The sequence below is a fragment of the Protopterus annectens genome, chromosome 11.part0 (genome assembly GCF_019279795.1).
Source record: "Protopterus annectens isolate FY-2018-M chromosome 11.part0, PAN1.0, whole genome shotgun sequence".
Lineage (NCBI taxonomy): Eukaryota > Metazoa > Chordata > Ceratodontiformes > Protopteridae > Protopterus > Protopterus annectens.
Window position 1 is genome coordinate 1,062,260,118 of NC_056745.1, and position 23,765 is coordinate 1,062,283,882.

General features: G+C 41.2%; 1 protein-coding gene across 1 annotated transcript in view; it reads right to left on the minus strand.

Annotated features, from left to right (window-relative positions):
- The window catches only part of LOC122815696 (mucin-19-like), a 1,162,279-nt gene that overhangs the window by 665,577 nt on the left and 472,937 nt on the right, over positions 1-23,765 (minus strand). Inside the window, exons 10-11 of the mRNA XM_044088411.1 lie at positions 18,197-18,335; positions 15,076-15,168 (exon numbers count right to left, since the gene is read on the minus strand). Of these exons, the coding sequence (XP_043944346.1) occupies positions 15,076-15,168; positions 18,197-18,335 (232 nt within the window). The remainder of the gene's footprint in view (positions 1-15,075; positions 15,169-18,196; positions 18,336-23,765) is intronic.

Sequence of the window (23,765 nt, forward strand, 5' to 3'; positions counted from 1 at the left end):
CAGGACTGATAAGGTAGGGCAGTGGGTTTTAAACTTATCAAAATACTTTGCTCTACAAAGTGACACACTTGCACACACTTTTACCATATGTGAGAGCAGAACCCCTACCTAACTAGCTATTTGTACTATAGTGTTACACAGTTATTGAACATGCTACAGAGCTTACTGGGCTGACAGCTGACCAAAGATACTGATATGGGGAATGACATCAGCATGACTGATAAAGTAGGGCAGCGGGTGTTAAACATATCAAAATACTTTGTCCTACAAACAGACACATACACACATTTGCCAGATGTGAGAGTAGAACCCTTACCTAACTATTTATTTGTACCATAGTGTTATGCAGTTATCGCACATGCTACAGAGCTTACTGAGCTGACAGCTGGCCAAAGGTACTGATATGGGGAATTCCATCAGCAGGACTGATAAAGTAGGGCAGTGGGTGGGAAACTTATCAAAATACGTCTGCCTACAAACATACACACTTACACATATTTGCCAGATACATGAGCAGAACCTCTGCCTAACTAGTTATTTCTACTACAGTGTTAGGCATTTATCACACACACTACTGAGCTTACTGGGCTGAGAGCTGGCCAAGGTTGCTAATAATGGGAATGCCATCATCTGGCCTGATAAAGTGGGGCAGTGGGAAGTGTTGTGGGTGGGAATGGCATAAAACTGTTTCACCTATAAAGGAACAAACACACAGATCCCTCAGTCTTGCACACACAACTATCACACACACACACACACAGTTGCCAGCATTGGGTTTAGAACTCCTACCTATCTAGTTACTTGTAGTATAGTGTTACACATGCATCACACACACTACAAAGCTTATAGGGGTAGTAGGTTTCAATGATACTTCTAAGGTGAATGACAGCAGCAGCTCTTGTGCAGTTGGGCAACGTGAAGTGTACTGAATGGGAACAGTCTGCTAATACTTAGACATACAGAGACACACACACGGGCAGGTGATGTGATATTAACACAACCCTACTACTATTATACAATCAGGCTCACCTTTTATGCTTGAATGTGCCACTGTTTAAAACCAGTATACCACTGTCCACGACAGGACAACATTGTATGCCATTCAGGATACCCATGTGTGTGACCCATGCTGCTATGTCTGTCCCCCTGTGTCTCTCTTGTTTATCACTGTCTGTCTGTCACTTCCCCACATCTATGTGTGTGTATGCTTGACATATATAGTTATCTGTTGGCCATATATGTCTGCATGTGTGTCACACGCAACAGATATGGATATATCACATTATGGCCACCTACAGCTAGCTGGGGGTAATCCTGTCTGATGTGTGTGTATAGGGACAGTTAAGGTGTACATAGCCGTCTGTATGCACAGATATATCTACAGAATATAGTCATATAGATCAATGTAGGTTACAACATGTCCTGTGATTTTCTAATTGGTTCCAACATGCCCTGTGATTTTCTAAGTGTAGGAGCATGCCCAGTGTGACCTTGTATAGTTAGAGTGGGACTCCATTCCAGAGATTACTCCAGTTCAGGGTTTTCTGTGCTACAGACATACCTGTCAGAAGTACAGCGGACTTTCCTCGGGGTAATGGTTTGTTTTGGCAGACATTTTCTGACATACCTGTATTCTGACAGTGCAATGTATTGTGTCATTACCTAGTGTCAGACATAATCAAATCATCACAGTGCTTTACCAGAGGAATACTAGTTGTATGATGCGTAGAGTGATATAATGGCAGCTATGTGCATTCTTGCCCAACAAGGCCAGTTGGGAGGTGTGACTACAGCCAGTTGAATGATAGTCCAGCATCTTGTTGATATACTGGCTAGGGATCGTCTGCTTCTGTGGTATCTGTGTCACCTGAGATGTGATATCCTGGTGTGGCTATACCTGTCTGATGTACATTTTTTGGCAGATTGTCCAGGTATTTGGCTAGAGGTTTTGTCCAGTCTGCATAAACATGTGTTTTTGTGGCAAGTTATTTCAATATAATTGAAAAGTGATGTTACAAAATATTGACAGACGTTACTGTGTCAGCCTACATAACCTTCAGACAATTCCTGCTACTGCAAACCCCTCACCCTACCAACTTTCTCAGTATGTCAGGACAATATTTACTGCACATGTTTATCATTGTGCCTTTGTTCCACATTTACTTCTGCCCTTGTTCAGACATGTTGCTGTCAGAGTTTGGGTGTGGGTACAGACTGCATTGTACTGTGCAGGCATGTCCATTATATACAAAATCAGACATAAAACAAGGACAAAAGCCATATTGACAATGACCACTGGCAACAGTACCAAGAAGGATGATTATTCACAAAAGCCCTAGTACCTCAGCTACACAGCCCTCAAGAAGTCCATTATATGTGTGGTATATTCTACATAGCACTGTGACTTTCAGGTATGTTAGTGGCAGATCAATAGGTGTCACTGACATGTATAATCGTTGGCACTGCAGTTATCTGTACATGACTCTGTGACAGACAGCCTGTACCTAGGGCAGTACAAAATGACAGCCAGGAGAACATGCTGTCCAGATCTTGAAAGTATTGATCACATGTGGACATATCTCATTAACCCCTGCATATTAAGCACATGCAATATGTTTTCATGTGTATTGGGACAGCCCTACCAATCTGTTATGCTGCTATTTCCCTGCAAACATACATGTTACTGCATTTCTGTGGGTATATGGGGGGCACACCTGTCAAATGTAGACATTTGCAGTGACTGTGCTGATATTTGCTTTACATTTTGATTCCATTTACCATACTATTGTGCCCTGTCTGGAGGACTACAGGCATATCAGTAAATAGCACAGGTGAGATTGTAATGGCATAGATTTGCATATCAGACTTGTGACCCTTCAGAGCCTTACTGCAATTGTGAGACCTGCTGTGCTATGACTGTGCAGATCTGTAGGGGGAGGGTGATTTAACATTGCTGCCATTTGTGGAGCTTTTCCAGACATTTCTCTCTGTTTTTTTACAGCTGATTTACTGTGTGGGTCTGTGGGGTGGGTATGGGACCCCACTGACATCTATGGCTGTGAGCAATGGCCCCCCCAGTTAGTTGGCCCCATACATATACCGCAGTAGGATTTCCCACCTTGGGTACTACTGCACAGTGTTAGGAGGCCAGTATTGGGCAGACATTTCCAGGTGTCCCACATAGCTGTCAGTTGTCTGCTGTTATCCCACTGGTCCACCCCATTCTCTTGCATGCATGCAGCAATACCATACATATGCTAGCAAAACATACTGAGACATTAATTTACTGTTAAGGCAACTGACTGTGGCAGTTGTGTGTATGGAGCTTGAGGGCTGCCTATGTTGGATGCACACAGTACACTGCCTATACATGGTAAGTTAGAGGTAGTGTGATGTGTGTGTCATCTCTTTTTACTGTGTGTGCGAGTAGAGAAAGGTGTCAATCCCTAGGTGTCTACAGTGTCAGTGTGTGTGTGTGCTATGCATTGCCTTTTTGCCAAGGGCAGGCTATACTGGGCACGTTTCCATCTGTCTACAGGGGCTGGCTCAGCAGGTTCCTCATATGAATCCCTCTGTGTTTGTAGGGACCTTGGCGATGGTGGGGGGCTGTGTGGCCCTTCCCCATCCTGTTCCTGCTGCAGCTGTTCCCACAGGATCATACTGTGTAGCATGGCACATACTCTGAACATATGTGCACATGTGACTGAAGAGTACTGCAAGGCTCCACCAGATATGTCCAAGCAGTAGAACCGTGGCTTGAGCATCCCAAATACATGCTCTATAATGATCCTGGTTTGTGAGTGTGCCTCATTATGGCATTCTGGTGTGGGTGTGTGTGCATTTCTGATGGGTGTCATCATCCATGGCTCCAGTGTGTAGCCATCATCCCCCATTAAATGGCCATATGGGATTCCCACCTGGCAAACCACTGATACAGCTGTGAGGAATGCCAGATGTGGGAGTCATGATAGCTTCCACGGCTGCCAGCACACACATTCATGATAATGCCCTGGGCATTGCACACAACCTGGTAGTTGATGAAGGGGAAGCCCTTGTGGTTTATGTAGACCCTACCCTGCTCACTGGGTGGTGCTTTGATGTGGATGTGTGTGCAGTCTATGGCACCCAGTACCAGGTATTCAGCTACATGGTGGAAGAGATACATATTGCTGGTTAACTCCTCACAGGTGTTGGGGAAGTATATGTGATCATGTGCATTTGGTAGCATGGAATCCAGGAACTGATGGAGTACTCTAGATGCAGATTCCTGTGACACCCCCATGATATCCCCAGTAGGTCTTTGGAAAGTAACTATAGCTAGTATTATTAAGGCTACACATACCTTAGTAACAACTGGGATGGGTTCCCCTCTGTTCATTCTGGATGTGAGGCGAGGCCAGCACAGCTCCACAATTTACTGAAGTATGTCCCTGTCCACCCTGTAGTGCTCTACTATCTCCAGGTCATGTTGCCCCTGGTAGGTTACCCTGGTTTTCAACACTCTTCTCCTCCTCCTGAGTCTGGGGTGGTTGTCAGCATTTTTCTCCTCACCACCGTTAGTCTCCAGCACATACTGATGTATCAAAGCGATGGCAGCCCCTAGCATTTTGTCAGTTAAACTTCCCAGGTTTACTCCAAAGATGCAGAGTTTGTGGGAGACACCAGACTGAGGGGTGTTTGTATACTTTATGGTGGTGTGCTGCAACTGCTGCCTGTGTGATTGGCTGACTATGATACATTCTAGTTGCCAGATATATTACTCATGGCTTTGATTTGGCCACTGTGAGTGTTAGAGGCATTAGTGGTAATGTGTACATGTTTGCCTTTATTCTGCTGTTGCCTTTTTTTAATTAGTTTTTACTTACATCTAATCCCACTTTCACCTATGCAGCCACCTGCCAGCTGTGTTATTATGTGCTTTGCCTGCCCATTGTAAGTTGCAAGAATCCCATATTAGTGATTTCTACTTCATTTCTCCTTTATTGTGCTGTTGCCTTTTATTTATTTATTTATTTTCATCTCCTCCCATTTTCAGCTATGCAGCCACCTTACAGCTATATTATTGAGTGCTTCAATGGCTCATTGTGTGTTGCAGTATCCGATATTGCTGTTTGTACTGCATTTCCCTTGGTTTGATATTTCCTTTTACTTTTCCTATGTCTTTCCTGTTTAATCCCTGATGCGCCACCCAGATCCATTAGCTAGTGTAACCAGCAAGAAATGGCCCTCTCCTGGTCGCAAACATGCTCCTCAGTTCATCTATACATCCTCAAACACACCCCCACGCTTAGCTGTGCTTAGCTAAGCACAAACCCGGCCAACAGAGCTCCAATGTGCTTACAGCAAGCATGACTCACCCTTTTTATGTTAGTTGCTCCTCCTGTCTACACAATGGTGTTAGAGCACCTACACTGTTAAGTGCAGTGTGACACTTAGAAGAAATCTGTGATTCAGTATAAGTCCCCTCATTAACATACCCCATTGCCTTAATCCTTAGTTCCTGCACTACACACGAGCCTTCCCCCTTAGCAACCACTGTTCCCTGCCATGGTTTACTTTCTGCATGCCATTGACTATAATGGCATATTGTAGTTTTCCATAATACTCCTGTTTTCCACCTTTTTTTTTTCATTTTCTACCCCCTCCAGTTTGCATGCCACTTCCCACACATTCAATGGCTGAGATCGGCCAACAAAAAAAAGGTTATTTTTTATTCACAGGGAGCAGTTTTGCATGCCAGTGGCCATATATTTGGCCATTGGCATGCATAACCACTCTAATACATGCTTTATTGAGAGCTGACATGCCTCTGTTGTGTTTTTTGCAGAAATGTATTCTGTTAGTAACCAAATACATTTCTGCAACTAACACTGTTCCTGTAAGGAGACTTAGCAGGTTGGTGAATCATTAATTCACCTCATTTGCATGGTTTTCACCAGCAAATAAGGTGATTAGCATCCTGCATGGGTTTCCATGCAGGAACAGTGTTACAGCGCTCATTCACATCAAAAAAGCATGTACCTGGTTCACGAGGTGGCCATTTTCCATGCAGGAGTGACTGCACTGTTCCTGCATGAAAAATATTCATTTGTGAATCCCGGGGTATATTTGCTTCTGTGAGTTATATGTTTGTTTAACTGTCAACTTTCTTTTGCCTGTTTGTTTTGAGTTACTCAGGGAGTCATTTTTTTTTCTTTTTACATTACAATGTGTCAGACACTACGGAAGCAGAAGTTAATAACAGGGTAATGATGCAAGAAGAGGAAGAGCACCCTTCATACAGAAGGATTGCCACCTTTCCATATTCCATAATTGAAACACTTTTCACTGAACAATAAAATTTTGCAGACAAACTACAGCCATAACCAGTACAAATAATTCTACAATTTTTTTGCTAAAATAAAATCTCTTTATTATGGAATATGAGTTCATTTTCTCTTGCCTTGTAGTATGAGAAGATGTTTCAGATAGAGAATAATTATTTCATGTATTAGTCTGAGGAATATTAAAAACAGTCTTTGCCTAAAATCTCAGGATATCTACATTTGTCATTTTTTTCTCAGAACACAACTGCCCAAGTAGGAACTGCCTGGTATAGAGGGAAAGGTGGCAACTGTATCAGACAGTGATGGGCACTATATGTGGCAAATTTGCTACATCTGGTTGGCTATTATAGTTCATAATGATTGTAAAGTAACAGTATCATACAGACTAAAATGATGCATGTAGTATTAAAATCAGGTTATGCTGCTTTCTATATTGTTTGGTTTGTTATGGTCTAGTTATACAGTACATTATACATTACCTCTCACTGTACAGGACGGAGGTGTTGTGGGTCAAAATCATTATCGTTTATACAGGTAACAGGAGACATATTACCAATACAAACTGGGTGGAGTAAAAACATCCCAGGAGTTGAATTCATGGAGTTCACTGGTGAAGGGTTCCAGGATTGTAGGTGAATAATCCTTGTTGACCATAACAAGGAGTGGCATGCCTTGTGATGGACCCTGACACTGCTAGTGTCAGTGCACTCTGCAAAAGCTCTCATACATGTCCACCCCAGGTTCGTACCCTACCCTAGCCATGGACAAGACTGCCAGTGGTTGTAATCACGATTGCACATACAATCCTATGTATGGACATTCTAACTGAAGCAATTCATGCCATCATAGCCCTTATTAAAGTAGTCACTTTATGATGTCTAAGCTTGTGTCTGTACAGACCTCAACAGAGTGATGGGTGCCAGTCTCACAAATGCCATGCAAATTACATGCCAAGAAAATTGTGGTCTGTATGGCAGCAGGCTATGCCAGAATAAGACTTCTGATTTTCTGTTGATTCATCCCCGAACTGTTGGATTGCACAGTGGTGCAGTGGTTAACATTGCCACCTCACAGCAAGAGGTTCTGTCTGATTATCTGCTTGTGTGCCTTCTGTGTGGAGTCTGCATGACCTGCTTGCATTCATGTGGCTTTCCTCCGGGTACTCCATTTTCCTCCTACATTCCAAAGACATGTGTCTGGAGCATTTCTCCCCAGGCCTCCACTGAAAATAAGCTCAGTCCTAGTCATACTTTCCCAGTCAACAAATGTTGAATAAATAAATAAATAAATAAAATAAAATTTCTGCCTTCATATCAGAGGGCAGCTTTAAGGTGTGACAACATCCCTTAACCTATGTTTCTTGCTTATGGTGGTTGAGCTCACATCAGAAACAATGCACATATCAGAAACAGCTGCATAAGACACAGGGGCAACACTTATATATATCTAAGTCACGAGTGGTTCCTCCCTCCCTCTCTCCTTCTAGGATGTTGTGCACTTAGCATAGCCATATGATCTTCAATATGTTTGGCTACTGGTACACCCTGTCTAATGGGTGCTTTGCCAAGAGGAAAGACAGACAGTGTCACTACATCTTCTTTTAGTCATGCCTATGTCTCTTGGAATAATTGAAAGATGCACCAGTTGTATTCAAATCAACCCTTTGTAAATGCTGCCCATCACCAATGATACATTCAAATATATAACTTATCATTACAGTGACTATAGTGAGCTACACACTACAGCAGTGGTCATGTGGCATGCAGGGCAAGGCTGCATATACAGTATGTTATATTGTAGTAAGGATTACCTTCTTTCGCAATATGACTTTGTTGCTGCTGTGATATGCCTATGAAAATGTATGCGCATGGTGTCAGTTCAATTAGCCTGCATTCAAAATGTCTAAGAACAGTACATGCATAACTCTACCTTGCATAACATACTCTTCATCCCTTCTCTCTTTATATGAAAAATTGAATCTATCCCCACAACACTAATATTAAACTGCCATTGTAACCTCAACTTCATCTCTTCTATACAAGTTTTCATTGTGTTTCTCTCTCCTTGCTGCCATCCCCATTCCTACCATGCTGTAATACTCTTTTTCCATCTCATTTTGCTGCTGAAATTTGTGATCACATGTTTTGGGTTACTTCACAATGATAAACAATTATATGTATTTGGCATAATTCATGGTACTTTATGGCACTCTGTGGCAAAAAGCACTCCAGTTCCTTTTCATATTATACAAAGTTTGCCAACACCCTGCTAGCACCCTTCTCGTATATCCCAGCATTTTCTTCCACCTGCATCGCTCAGTACTGTGAGATCTGTACAACACAATAGTACATAGCATCTATGTCCATTAAGTTCACATTGCTTTGCTCTACTGATTAGCACCAGAGCTGCACAGTTTGTTGTCGTTGCTTTACTAAAGCAACAATCAGTATACAAGAGCTGATCAAGGAAGCATTCATCGTAATGCTGTCTAACTTTATAAACATCTATAGGTACTCCTTATAGAGCTGCACAACTACATTTCTAAGTGCTTGTGCTGCACAGCTATACGACAAATATTTATGAATACCAGCCTGTTTCTCTCTTTTGAGCAGAGCCAAGCAAACATTCTTTCCTTTCATAATTTATTAAATTGTCACATTTTTATAAGAATATAGCTCTGAGTTTTACTTCAAACAGCAGTGCAATAATATTTAACTTTGAACATAATTAATGACAAACATCAGAGTATCTGTAATAGGTAGTATTCCTAATGTCTCTTATCCAGTACTGCAGGCATATATTTTGCACTCTGCATGAAACTGCTCCCATATCAGCAGTCATCTTTTTGTGAAATTTGCTGGTCATTTTTTTTTTTTTTTTAATAAAAAAGAAATAAGTTAGTCAGGATTGTTTTCATTGAGCACCTGTAACTGTAATAGCAATTTCCAGAGACAACACTAATGATCTAAAGTTGAAGGCTGGTTAAAAAAACAAGAAGATACAATGCTCACATTCAAGTGTTACAATACTCGAGAACCACTTGGAAGTAATTGTTGAACAATAATTATTTTATCTGCTGAGCAGACCTTAAGGAATTAAACCATTAGAGAAAATGACTTTGTTTCAAGAAAATGATTTATTTAACTTTACATTATAAACAGCATTTCTTTCCATTCTGTATTCAGGGCTAGACTGAATTGTGAGTACTCTTTCTAGAGTTATCAAAACCTATAATTCAATGCATTTATATTTTATGCTATTGTATCACCTAAGGAAACTTTTTATGTCAATTTTAACATTCAGAGTTGAATAAAGCAACAACTGAATTTAGTTCAGAATACATTTCCAATAAATTTCATTTATCTAAACTGTATTTGCTTTATTTTTAGTGCTGTTTTAGCTGCTTTCTGAAAAAAATCTAAGCTTGTTTCCTGCCTTTCCTGTAACTAGTCTAGTCCAGATACAGATTTGCTGTATCCAGGACTGTTGGCAAACTTCTGAGCCCCCCAAGCCTTGCTGCGTTGGAGGGAAGCCTTCTAGCTTATCAATTGGAGTGGTAAGCACAAGGTAGCCTATCTACCACAAGAGGAGTGTCTTTTGGCTCATAAATTGTAGTTTATTGTCTGTTTGGGCAGTTTTTCCATCTCTTTCAACTTTCTGGTATAAAAGCCCACATTTGCGCTCGTTTCTTGCCTTTCCTGTAACTAGTCTAGTTCAGATACGGATTTGCTGTATCCAGGACTGTTGGTAAGCTTCTGAGCCCCCCAAGCCTTTCTGTGTTGGAGGGAAGCCTTCTAGCTTATCAGTGGGAGAGGTAACTAGTAGGTAGCCAATCTACCAAAAGAGGAGTGGTTTTTGGCCCAGACATTGTAGTTTGTTGACCATTTGGGCAGTTTTTCCATCTCTTTCTACTCAGTTTATTGACAATTGGGGCGATTTTTCCCATCTATTTCCACTCTCTGGTTTAAAAGTCCAAATCTGTGCTTGTTTCCCATCTTTCCTGTAGCTAGTCTACTCCAGATACAGATTTGCTGTATTCAGAACTGTTGGTAAGTTTCTGAGCCCCCCAAGCCTTTCTGTGTTGCAGGAAAGCCTTCTAGCTTATCAGTGAAAGTGGTAAGCACTAGGTAGCCTATCTACCACAAGAGGAGTGGTCTCTGGATCAGAAATTATACATTATTGGCCGTTTGGGCAGTTCTTTCCATCTCTTTCATCTTTTCTTTCTGGTTTAAAAGCCAGTGTTTGCGCTAGTTTCCTTCCTTTCCTGTAACTAATCTAGTCCAGGTACAGATTTGCTGTATCCAGGACTGTTTATAAGCTTCTGAGCACCCCCAAGCCTTTCTGTGTTGGAGGGAAGCCTTCTAGCTTATCAGTGGGATTGGTAACACTAGGTAGCCTATCTACCACAGGAGGAGGGTTTCTGGCCCAGAAATAGTAGCTTATTGGCCATTGGGACAGTTTTTTCCATCTCTTTCAACTTTCTGGATTAAAAGTCCATGTCTGCACTTGTTTCCCACCTTTCCTGTAACTAATCTAGTCCAGATACAGATTTGCTGTATCCAGGACTGTTTGTAAGCTTCTGAGCATTGCCAAAGTCTGCTCTTCAATTTTTCCCCAAAATCTGCTAGTTCTCTATTCTCCTGCATTTTACTTGCTTATTAGTTTAGCACTTTACCAGACTTCTAGTAGCAATTATTGTAGCACACAAAAGTGCTCCCAGCACTAAACGTTCTACAAGGAAACAGCTCCAGTATTTATTAATGCCCACCCCTTCAGGCATGTCTAAAAGTCAGTTCACTGTGCTTTCTCCTATTAACCTGGTGAACCTGGGCATCCTGAGACAATGAAGCAACTGCTCATGTACACTGACAACCCACTCCTCTTACCTCCCAACACTCAGCTTGTGAGAGAAGCACTTATATATCCAAATTGGAAGCCACGCACTCTCCAGCCAAGACCGGATTAGCTGGTCAGGAGGAGAAGGGCAACACTTGCACCACACTACATGGAACACACAGCCTTCCAGAACACACACCAGCACTGCCTTCACATAAAAGCACAAACCATGCACCCACCTTTGTGGAGGCTCTCAATAAAAATCTACACAAACAGCAGAGACCTCCAAGGCAGAAATGCATCCGACCACCACAACACAACACTAATGATGAGACACATAACTCTCCTAAACAGTGTGCCATTCAACCAAAGCCCCTAAGGCAAAACAGCATGCCCAACACACTAGTCATAGGTGACTCGATAGTGAGGCACACTGATGTCCCACTAACTACGCTGAATAAGGAGAAAGTAACAGTCAGCTGCTGGTCAGGTGCCAGGATCCCCACATAATGCAAACACTCAGGTCCCTCAACAACAGGTACAAATATGACTCTATCATTGTACATGTAGGTGTGAATGACCTGAGATGTACCTCCCTGGACTACATGAAAAGAGACATGGAGGAGCTCTTGGATTATGTAGCCCAGGAGGGTATGACCCTAGCCCTCAGCAGCATCCTACCATCACCCAGAATAATACCACAGTACAAGCAGCAAAATATTGATTTCAACAATTGGCTAAGTTTCTGATGTCATTCTAAGGGGATCCAGTATCTGTCTGCCTGGGATGACATGATTAACAGACCTCAATGCTTTACTAGAGATGGTCTGCATCTGTCACACCTGGGCTTTTGGATACTGGCCAAAGCTCTTGCCACCCCTATAGTACCTTTTTTAGGCAGTGTTCCTAAAACCAAATTATCACCATAACAGCTACAAACAAATGCAATCTGGAAGTCATGCTGCTCAACGCTAGAAGTCTAAATCTCAAAATGCACTCACTCAAAGCACTCCTTAAAATGGAAAACATCGACATTTGTGATGTAACAGAGACCTGGTTCAAGGCAGCATTAAGCACCCTTGCACTACCAAGCTATAACTCATTCCACACCTTTTGGCCCCAGAACTTGGACCGAAGCTCCAAAGGCAGTGGTGTTTCCATATTCATAAAGGATGTGCACACCTCCAGACTGGTAGCCCAACATAACACATCTGAGATAGTTCAGGTGCAGCTAACACTGGGTAAGATAGCAATTCAGGTCATAGTCTGCTATATGTCCCCAACCATGTCCCAAAACTCACATTCCATGTTCCTAAGCACCCTAGAGAATATTAGGGTCCAACCTAACACTCTCATACTGGGTGACTTCAACTACCCCTCCATTAACTGGGAAAACTACTCATGTACCAATACACTTGCTCAATGCTTTCTGGAATTCATTAACTCCAATGCTGTGGACCAGCTCGTTCTTACCCCCACAAGAGGTAGCAACATCCTTGACCTGCTCATTACTAACATGGGCGACCGTTGCTCTACACCAATAGTCAACTCATCCTTGTTTAGATCCGACCATAAACTAATGACCTTGGAAATCCACATTCCTCCCCCCACAAAGGTAACCACCATGAAAAACTTCTCCAAAGTTAACTTTGGGCTCCTAAAAACAGAGGTGGCTAACTTCACGGCACCCGTGCAAATGGAGAATAGTGGCATGACCACTGAATCATACACCAATGCACTGTATATGAACACATACACAAATGCATGGATCTCGTCTTATCCAATAGAACTAAGACACTCTCCTTAAATAAAAGGAAGCCAATCCAGTGGTCTTCTGCCATAAACAAACTCTACAACAGAAGGAGGAAACTGATGCGGAATAGGGCAAAGTCCCAAGACTGGAAAAACTTCCTTATCAGCTTCAACAAAAGGTTGAGATCCCTCATCAAATCCTCTAAAGCTAGCTATGAAAACATAATTGCTGCAGATAGTAAAGACAACCACAAGGCCTTCTATAGTTATGTAAAGAATCTCCATGGCAATACCCAGATTTGCTCTGAGCTACTACACAATGGTACCTCCTATATAGAGCCAACAGATATTGCCATATATATTCAGTGCTAACTTTACCCCCCCCAAAAGACCAATCACAATACCAGTAGATTTCCAGGCACCCTGTATTACTGCTGCACAGGTTAAAATAGCAATATCCATGGCCAAGAATACAGCTTCTATGGGACCTGACAATATCCCTGGCTGTGTTCTACATGAACTACAGAGTGAACTGGCACCTCACCTGTGTGCCCTGTTCAATCACAGCCTCACCTCAGGCTTAGTCCCTACTGAATAGCGCACTGCTATAGTTATCCCTCTCCACAAAGGAGGAGCAACTACAGATCCTGTGAATTATTGCCCAATTAGCCTGACAAGTCTGATATGCAAAGCTATGAAATGCATCATCATGGACCCAATAAACAAGGATATAGGGAATCTCCAAACTCTGGATCCTACACAGTTTGGTTTTGTGAAGGGTAGATCATGCCTGCTCAACTTGGTCAACTTCTTTGAGTCAGTCACCACAGCTGTGGATGAAGGTAAGGTGGTTCATACACCCTACCTTGATCTGGCCAAGGCCTTTGATACCATTCCCCACTCAGAAATCATAGAAAAACTCACTAAGCTAGGCATCAACCCCTATATCATTAGGTGGGTTGCAAACTAGCTTACAGATAGAACCCACAGTGTGAAAGTAGCTGACTCCAAGTCAGACTGCCAACCAGTCATGAGTGGAGTCCCACAAGGTTCGGTCCTGGGTCCTCTCCTGTTTGGTATCTACTTCTCTGAAGTCCAGGCCAACACGAAGGGACTCTGTCTGACAAAGATAGCAGACAATTGCAAGTTAGGAGCTATTATTAACTCCCCAAGTGATGTTAACATCCTACAGAAAGGCCTCAATGACACTAATGACTTGTGTCAGAACCATGGCCTTAAGCTCAATGCCAAAAAATGCATCGTCATCCCCTTGGGAAAAACCCGGTTCCCTTGAATTACCACATTGATGGTAGTCCACTGAACACAGAAGGTGTTATAAGAGATCTGGGAACACAGGTTGACAGCAACCTCTCTTTTGACCACCACATTGACCACGGTGGTCAGAAAGTACTTCTATGTGGCACATCTCATCACTAAGGGTTTTGCATCCAGGAAGAAAGAGGTCATTGTCTCCATCTACTCTTTTATCATTAAGCAAATCATTGAGTACAATGCCCTATTTGGCCTATACCTCACTAGACACCTGCAATAAGTGGAGAGGCCACAAAAGTACCTCACAAAGGGGATCCCAGGCCTTAAACACTTGTCCTATATGGACAGGCACAAAAAAACTCCAGCTATTGTCTGTCTCATATCATCTACTTAGAGGCGATCTCTGCTTGACTTACAAAACCATGTCTGACCCAGCTCTGTTAGAAATGCTACATCTAAAGAAATCCCAATCCCACCGCACCATACGCACCAGGGACCTCAACCTCATTACCACAATTAACAGAACATGCTGGAGGGACAGGTTTATAACCCAGAGACTGCCCATGCTATGGAATAGACTTCCCATACATGTCAAACAGAGCACCTCACTGGCCATCTTCAAGAGAAATCTTGATGAGTGGATGGGAAATAGAAAGTTCACCCCGGGGATCACTCCAGTGGCTCTACGCAACAAAAGCACTAGGAACTAAGGTCGGGTGGCGCAATGCCAGGGTAATCCTATGGGCTAGGCTTGTAAAGGCCCCAGGGCCATTAGCATAGTGCATACCTATGAATCTATGAACCTCTATGACTTGTTCCACAACTTTAAGAAGTACAAGCATTATACTAAATATATTTACTAGATGATAATACTTGAATTTTAACTTACCTCGTTTGTTGTGAGAGAGACACTCTGCATACACAGCTTTGAAGGTAAAGTCTTACATTCATCAAGATCAACGGTAACTGAAGAGTTTGAAGTCTAAGAAGAAAGCAACTGGTAGTTATTTAATATGTTCATAAGATAACAATGTAAGAAAATCATTAACACTGAGTCACCACATTTATGTACTCACAGTGCAATGGAATTAAATGAACTTTGCATTAGAAGACAACTGTTTTCAGACAATTAAAAAAAAAAGAGTTTCTAATCATGTTTTCACTTTTTTTGCAGAATTAATGCCCTGGATTACTCTAGTTTAAATGTTATTTAACTTTTGTACCCTGGTGTAACTGTATTGTCAAAAAGACTTTCTACCTTGCCCACCTTATCATGAAGGGATTCACATCCAGATCAAAGGAGGTCATTGTGCCCCTGTACTCCTCCCTTATCAGGCCCATGATTGAGTACAATGCCCCATTTGGTATGCACCTCACCCGGCACTTGCAATAGCTAGAGACATCCCAAAAGTACCTCACCAAGAGGATCAAGGGTCTCCAACATATGTCATATGCTGCCAGACTAAAGAAACTCCAACTTTATTCAGTAGCATACCTCCTACTCAGAGGTGATCTGTGCTTGACGTACAAGGCCATGTCCAATCAGGAATTTATGGACATGCTCCACCTCAAAAAATCGAAATCCATCAGAACCACGAGAGCTAAAGATTTGAACCTCAGCGCAAATATGAATAGGACATGCTGGAGGGACAGATTCATAACTCAGAGGCTTCCCATACTCTGGAACAGAATCCAAGTTCATGTTAGGCAGCGCCCCTCATTGACTCTCTTCAAGAGAAGTCTTGACGAGTGGATGGGAAATCGTAGGTTTACCCCAGGGGTCATCTCTGTGTCACTACTAGACAGAGGCACAGTAAACTAATTCTATTATGTAAGGGGGTCTTCACTGTGTCACTTCTAGACAGAGGCACAATATTATAAATCTATTCTGTACACTTTTGTACCATTACATGGGGCGGCGAAAGCCACATCACTATGGCTAGGCTTATAAATGCCCCAGGGCAGATAGCCTAGTACCAAACTATGAAACTATGAAACTATAACTATGAATTGATATTTTACACTCAGCTGCACTGGCTCTTTCTGTATCAGTAACAATTTGTATTCTCAGTAGTCACATTTATTTATAGGTGTATTACCTTTTCATTTTTCGAAAAACTCCGTTTACTGTTTCTATTGTTAGAAGTACTATTTGTGTCTTTATCAAATTTTGTACATTGTATATTTCAAAATGTATGTATTGTATATATGTGGAGCTTTTCTCCCCGGGGTTCCACTGAAAATGGACACTTTTTGGCCACTGGACTTTCCCTGTAACAAATGCAATAAAATAAATGAATAAATATTTTAAAATGTGATCTTGAAGTTACTGTTACTTATTTCATTTTTTGAGTAGTTGCTATATTCATCTCACTCACTCTTTCATCACAGATGTGTTTTGACAAGAAAAATATCAGCAGATATAAAAAAAATGATCATTGTGAATTGTCATTAATAAAAAAAAGATGTTCAAAACACAATTATTTCAAGGTCATCAAAAGGAAACAGTGGATTTGATTCAATGCAGTCCCAAACCCTTTGTTCATACCCCAAGACCATTACAACCGGGGGATGCCCCAATGTAACCTCTGACCAGGAAGGTCCCATCACTCCAGAATAAATGAGCCTTTGCAATTGTACCACAACCGGTACCCATTAACTGGGGAGTGGAACTGGCAGGATGGGAGTCCTTCAAACTAGCTTGGCCAGTTGAATCAGAACACTGAGTCTGCTTTGCTTAATAGAATGTACTGATTTATGTGCACAGCATGTGGGCATGCAGTGGGGAGTTGGGACAGAATGGGCATGCAATATAGCTTTTCTTTCCTTCCATCATAAGACAGGTGATGGGCTACTTTCTCATAATTCCTGCCCCCACCCCATGTTGGCTCCAAATCTAACACCTGAGATGCAAGATGAACAAGGGCCATCTGGGCTGTAATCAGGGCTTCATCCCTCTTTGTTATGGAGACAAGTAATTTCTGCTTTTAATAATTAAACATTTAAGTACATCCTCTGTTTTTGATTTCTCATTTTATTTATGTATTAAGCAGATCAACTGTTTATAGTTTGTGTTCTGTTTTTACTTATCATTGTATTGTTTTTGACCCATTTTCTTATTTTGTCATTATTCTTCAGAATAGGAGAAGGCTAAAACCCAATAAATGTCATGAATGTTTTAGTTTATATGGTTATTTACATCTCTTTCTTTGCTAGTTTAAAGACGTATAGCACACGGCATTTATGTGCTATAGTGCATGCACATCATGAGCTTTTACAGTGGCATCCTTAATGCTATGATACAAGGCACAGAAGAGTGCACGTTAGGAAACTGAAATCATTCATGTGGCATAGAAGAGTGCACATTAGAAAACTGAAATAATTCATGTGGCACAGGAGAGTGCACGTTAAGAGACTGAAATCATTCAAGTCTGAATTCATGAGCTTCTTTTTGCTGCCACTCTGAAGTCACAATTCCACAGCAGCAAACTGTGTTGTTATGGTGTATTAAGCCTTTCTCTTAACTTCATTCTGAAAATAGTTACATCACAATGTAATTGACAGTGCTAGATGCTTTGTTAAACAGACAGACCCATGTGAGCAACTTCATTTCTACATCACAGTTGAAGCCCTCTTACAACTTATTTTTCTTACTCTAAAGTCATTCAGCATTATCAACACAGTGTATGATGGCCATTCTGCTATTTTTATGTTAGAAGCAGTAGCAGATCTGTTTTATTAATTACTACTGCAAAACAACATAATTTGATACATAACTTCATATATCCTATGCATTAACAAACTATTGATTGTTTTTCAGATTAATTACCTGGAAGCTATTGTACTGCATACCTCCATCATAAGATATTTTCACTTAAACGATTTAAAGAAAACTTCAGGTTAAATGCTGAGGAATTACCATGTCTGCACTAACAGCATGAAATGGCTGCTTTCCAAAGCAAAATTTAAAACCAGACATAATACAGTAACATTTTAAAGAGTTAACATACCACCAGTGCATAATAGGTACATTTTCTTTTAAGAGTGTAATGACTGCCATCAAATGTAAAAACATTTGAACCATCTTCTATTTTGCATCTTCCAGGACAATCCTTGGTTTCACACTTCCATTTTCCTTCATAGCATACACTAGAACACAAAAAGATTCAAGTGTCAAACATCTTAGTCAAAGTGACAAAAAAATGTTCTTAAGAACTCCATATAAAATAGTATACACATTCTTACTTTACTAGTTGATCTGTAATATAACCCTCCATGACAGGTGTTACTAGTAGGGGTTATCTTTTGCAGCATTCACTTTTTGACAACTTTGTTTGGAAAGTCCCATGCTTGGGCATGCATGTGCTCTGTAACAACACAAGCCTTGATGGCATGGCCTAACTATAGTCCCTAGGAGATACTAAGTACCCTTCTGCATAAGAAGAAATAAAAGTGAAGATTTGATATCTGTAATGCTAACAAGCAAAAAAAAAAAAAAAAAAAAAAAAAGTGTGTATACCTGCCAAACATATAAAATTATAAAATTACAAAAAATGAAACAAGATGACAGGGCCACCTATCTACAAATGTGTGATTGAAGGATATCTGAAACCCATTTTGCAAAACAACTGATAAATGTACGAACACATCTCTTGCAACTAACATCAAAGATACTCCATGAAGGTTCACATGTGCAGGTTGAATCTCAAGCAGTTAGCCATCAGGGTGGAATAAGCTGAGTGAAAGCCCAAAAGCAATATCTAAATGCTGAATTTTCAAGTACCAAGAAAAACCTGATATCTGTCACTGCTGGGTGCAATGTTTGGTGAAGTTTTTTTAAAAATATGCACCAGGCACCTTTCAAATGCCTGTGACAGTGACCTTCATCATCCCATGATTTAAGGCACAGAACACTGTGTTATAAGAACCTGAATTTTTTTTTGTTTTAACTAAGTGCTGTAGTAAAAGTGTCTGCAACAGAGATAGATATCAATGAAGCAAGCACTGGAAACAGCCACTAATTTAGTGCAATACATTTTGACTGAAGCATTCTCTGTGGATGGCTAACCACCTTCAGGCAAAGATAATGTAGCTGGCAATCCACTGGAGGAATATTTGGTTGGAAAATGTGAACCATCCTTTCCTGGAATAAAGGAGGTGAATGGATCTTCAGTCTTCCTCAACTCGAGCACCGGTTTCAAATGAAATCAGAGTGGGTGGTACATATCCAGTGTATGAATGGTCATTTCTCTTCTGATTCCTGACACACCAAAGACATGAAGGTACTGGTTCAGGAATAATTTGGAAACACCTTTTAAAGGAAATATGTGCCAGTCTCATGGGATACCTGACCCTTGTGAAAAAACAGACATGGTTTCCTACACGTAACCTGAAACTCCAAGATTGAAAAGGCAAAGGTGAAGGTCATAAGGAGTACAACCAGGGACCGGGCCTAAATGTGGGGTTAGTAAGCCTGCTTGCTATGAACTTTCAGTACCACTGAGGGCGTTATATTAGTAAAGCACTATCGTGCTATCCTGCAGATCATTCTTACATTCTCATGTACTATGTCTGTTGTAGTTCAGGTCTTAAGCTAGAAATATGAGGCAGATGTTCTTCTGGTAGCCTAAATTCTCAGATTAGATTTTTCCACCTCAAGATCCAAATAATACATATCCTTTGGTGAATCCAAATGTTGGAAAAACTTGTTATAGCTGTGAGAATAATTTCTTTTACAAAGCTACTTTAGAGGTGTTCACCTGACTTATCTTAGAAGTCTCTGACTGGCTCACAGCATGACCTTAATATAGTCACTATCTGCTTGCATGCTCATGAGAAAATATATCCAAATTGCACTTGGGTTTTATCTCTAATATGTTTATACATTTAGATAAACGTTGCTGCTGCTCACATCCTTAGTTCCAGGGAGGTAAGGGTTCATAGCTGCCAAATGCTTCAGTAACATGAATGAATTGTGCTAAACAGCGCCTGACCATTACTCTTTAGAATTCTGTATCTATCTATGGAACTTTAAACTGTTTTCAAACAATTTTGTTGAAATACATTTAGAAAGAGGCTTGATTTCTGAACATGATAACCCTGACATTTAGAGTGTGTGTTGCTATATGACCTAATAAAGTGAACGATATACAGCTGGACCTGCTTTTCTCCTTGAGTAATCCTTATAATTACACAAAAGTCCTCTGTGTGAAGTCTCTAATGCCTGCTTTTCTAATGCTTGCAGCCATAGCCACCAAAGAAAAAAGTTATGTACCTACCATAACATTCCATCTGTGTTGTAGACCAAAACAAACCAACGGTGTAAAAAAGACATCCCATCTGTGTTGTGATTTTCATTCTTCCTGAACTCATGGGTTCAGATCCAACTCTTCCACTTCCACCAGATCCTCAGATCCAAACCTCTCGAGCTCCTCCCTTTAGCCATAATGCCTTGTCAACCTAATATACCTCAAATTGAGTTTGCTGCCTCCTGATATAAAGGAACAATATCTTAAAGAATTTAATAAAGAGAGAATAAGAAAAAGGACCTGTAGCTCAAACAAAGTACAAAGGTTCCCGAGCAAACTCTTAAGTCCTTCCAAACTAAAGTGATGGTGGCAGGTAGCTGGGAATTTGAGGAAGAATGAAAATAGACATCACAGATGGAACGTTAAGGTGAGCACATATATTTTTTTATCTGATGTTGTCCTTTTCATTCATTCCTCAACTGATGGGACAGAGTCCCCAGCTACTCAAAGCTTGAGTAACGCTCATGAAAGGATATTCAGGAGTACCGTGGAGCCATAGGTAGCTCTGTTAGTGGAAACCAAATCCAACTTTTGATGAGCAATAAAAGTATGAGCATTAGTCCATGTTGCAGCTATGTAAATGTCATCTATGGAAGCCCTTGACCAAAAGGCTGCAAAGGCCACCACAGACCTCATGGAATGAGCTCCAAGAGGCTTAGGCAAGCATAATCCTCTTTTACTATAGAGAAAGGAAATACAGTTAGTTAACCATCTGGCCAGTGTAACTTTGCAAACTGGCTTGCCAAATTTGTTAGGAGAGAAAGAGATAAACAACTTGCAAGTCTTCCTGAAATCTTTGGTTCTATGCAGATAAAAGTGGAGTTGTTTATAGACATCTAAAATATAGAGCATATAGTCTCCCTTATTTGAGAAGTTTGGGAAGAAAACTGGGAGGTCAATGACCTGGTCAATGTTGAACTCTGAAGTTATCTTAAGCAAAAAATGTGGGTTGGTCCACAAGGACACCATGTCTTTGTGGAAAACCAGGTATGGAGATTTGGAAGATAAAGCCCAGAGTTCAGATACTCACCTTGCTGATGTGGTAGTGACTAGAAAAATAGCTTTCTAAGACAAAAATTTTAGCTTTGACCTGCCTGACAGTTCAAAGGGAGACTGGGTCAAGGCCTGAGGTACAGTCGCCAAATCCCAAGGAGTATGTTCCTTAAACAGAGGTCTAAATAAAAAAGCCTCTGAGAAAAGCTTTACATAATTTAGAAGCTAAGGCAGAGTTATTTTTGCCTAGGTTGAAGTTTGAAATGGCAGCCTACTTGACATTAAAACTAGAAATGCTATTCCCTTCATTGAAAATTGAAGCTAAGCTTGCAAGTATAGCCAGTACAGGGGCAGAAAGGGGGTCCAGGTCCCTGCTAAGTGCCCAGAATCCATTAACTTTTGCAAATCCTTCTAGTAGAAGCTTTTTGAGAAGATAAAATATGATGAACCAAGGAGGACAGCCTGGGTGGTCTAGCAATCAATGAATTAGAAATCATGCAATCAGTTTGAGATCTGTTATGTCTGGTGAGACAGGAGGCCAGACTTAGAACCTGAGGCCAGAGGTAGATGAACCAAATCTGACAAGGCCAAAAGGGGGCAATGAGGATAACTGTGCTCTTCAACTGGAATGCCTTCTGTCGAAATCTGGGGATGAGAGTTAAGGGTGGGTAAGCATAAAAGAGACCAGAGGGCCAATCATGGACTAGAGCATCTCACAGTGACTCCCCTATTGGAGGGTCAGGGCAAAGATCCTGCTGTACATGTTGTTGAGGGGAGACAGAAATAGGTCATAGCATGGCTGGCCCCATTGGCAGAAAATTCTCTCCACTACTTTGACATTGAGTGACCAGTTAAGAGGCATGAGAACAGACCTCCTTAGTTTGTCTGGAATCACATTCATTTTCTCCAGGATGTCAGTTGCTATTAGAAAATGACCAAAAGAGATCACTCATTGTCACAGTCTTATTGCTTCTTGACAAAGCAGATAAGACCTGGTTCCTCCATTTTTGTTGATGCACCAATCACTGATATATTGTCCAACTGAATAAAGATTGCCCTGCAGGGAAAAATGTTTTGAAAGGTCTGCAACACTAGGAGAACTGTTCTCATTTCCACGACGTTGATACGCATCTTGGACTCTTCAGTGGACCACATACCTTGGACTGTCCTTCAAATGTAATGCTCCCTCACACCAGTAGGGAGGCATCCATGGTCACTGTGTCTGTGGGCAGAGTGAGAATAAATGAATGGGCTTTGGAGAGTTTGTTCGAATGAATCCATCAAAGAGGATATATTTTGCATACTTGTGTGATCTTGACTTGGGCAGTTAAAGGATGGTGAAGAATAGACCACTAAGATGAAAGGGGCCATAGAAGTATTTGCATATGAATAGCAAATACAACTTAAAGAAACAAAAAAAATAAAATAATAAAATATCACCAAGACCACCGATCCAAGAAGTAAGCGAATTTAATGAAACACTTAGGGCCTAGGCTTACACAGCCTTCCAAGAGTAAAAGCGTTTCATTAAATTTGCTTACTTCTTGGATTGGTGGTTTTGGTGGTATTTTATTATTTAGTATTTGCATATGAAACCTGGCCAGAGGATCAAGGATGGTATCAGCTGCCATGGATCCCAAGGCTTGTAAAATTAGTTGTGCTGGAACAGAAGAATTTTGTATTACTCTCCTGACCTGGGATCTGAGTGTCTGGATTTGAGAAGGAGGATGAGAGATTATCTGATTGACTGTGTCCAGATGAGCACCTATGAACTCTAGATTCTGCATTGGTATGAGTTGTGGTGAGCTTACCAAATCTGTCCAATGCCCTGGACTCCCTGTTAGGGGGATGAACAGAAGAGCTCTGTTCTGCAAATTCTTTTTTTGGTGGCTGTCACGAAAACCATGACTGTGATGCCAAGATAGAGGCACACCTGTAACAAGTAGTCCCTTGCCTACAGGAGTAGATGCCTGGTTGGGGCAGTTAGAAACCAGTTGTCTAAGTATGGAAACACTAGGAATCTCAGCAGTCTCAAGTGAGTTGTTACCTTTGCCAAGCATTTGGCAAACACCCTGGGGGCTGTGATAAGATCAAAGGGCAGTTCTCTGAACTAGTAATGACTGGTTCCCAGCTAGAAACACATATCTTCTGTAGTGCCTGTTCATTGTGGTGTGATGGAATTCATCTTGAAACTCTACTGGCACAAACAATGATCTTTTTTGCAGAAGAGGCACAATAGACTGAACCATGACCATCTGGAGCCATGAATATTGCACAA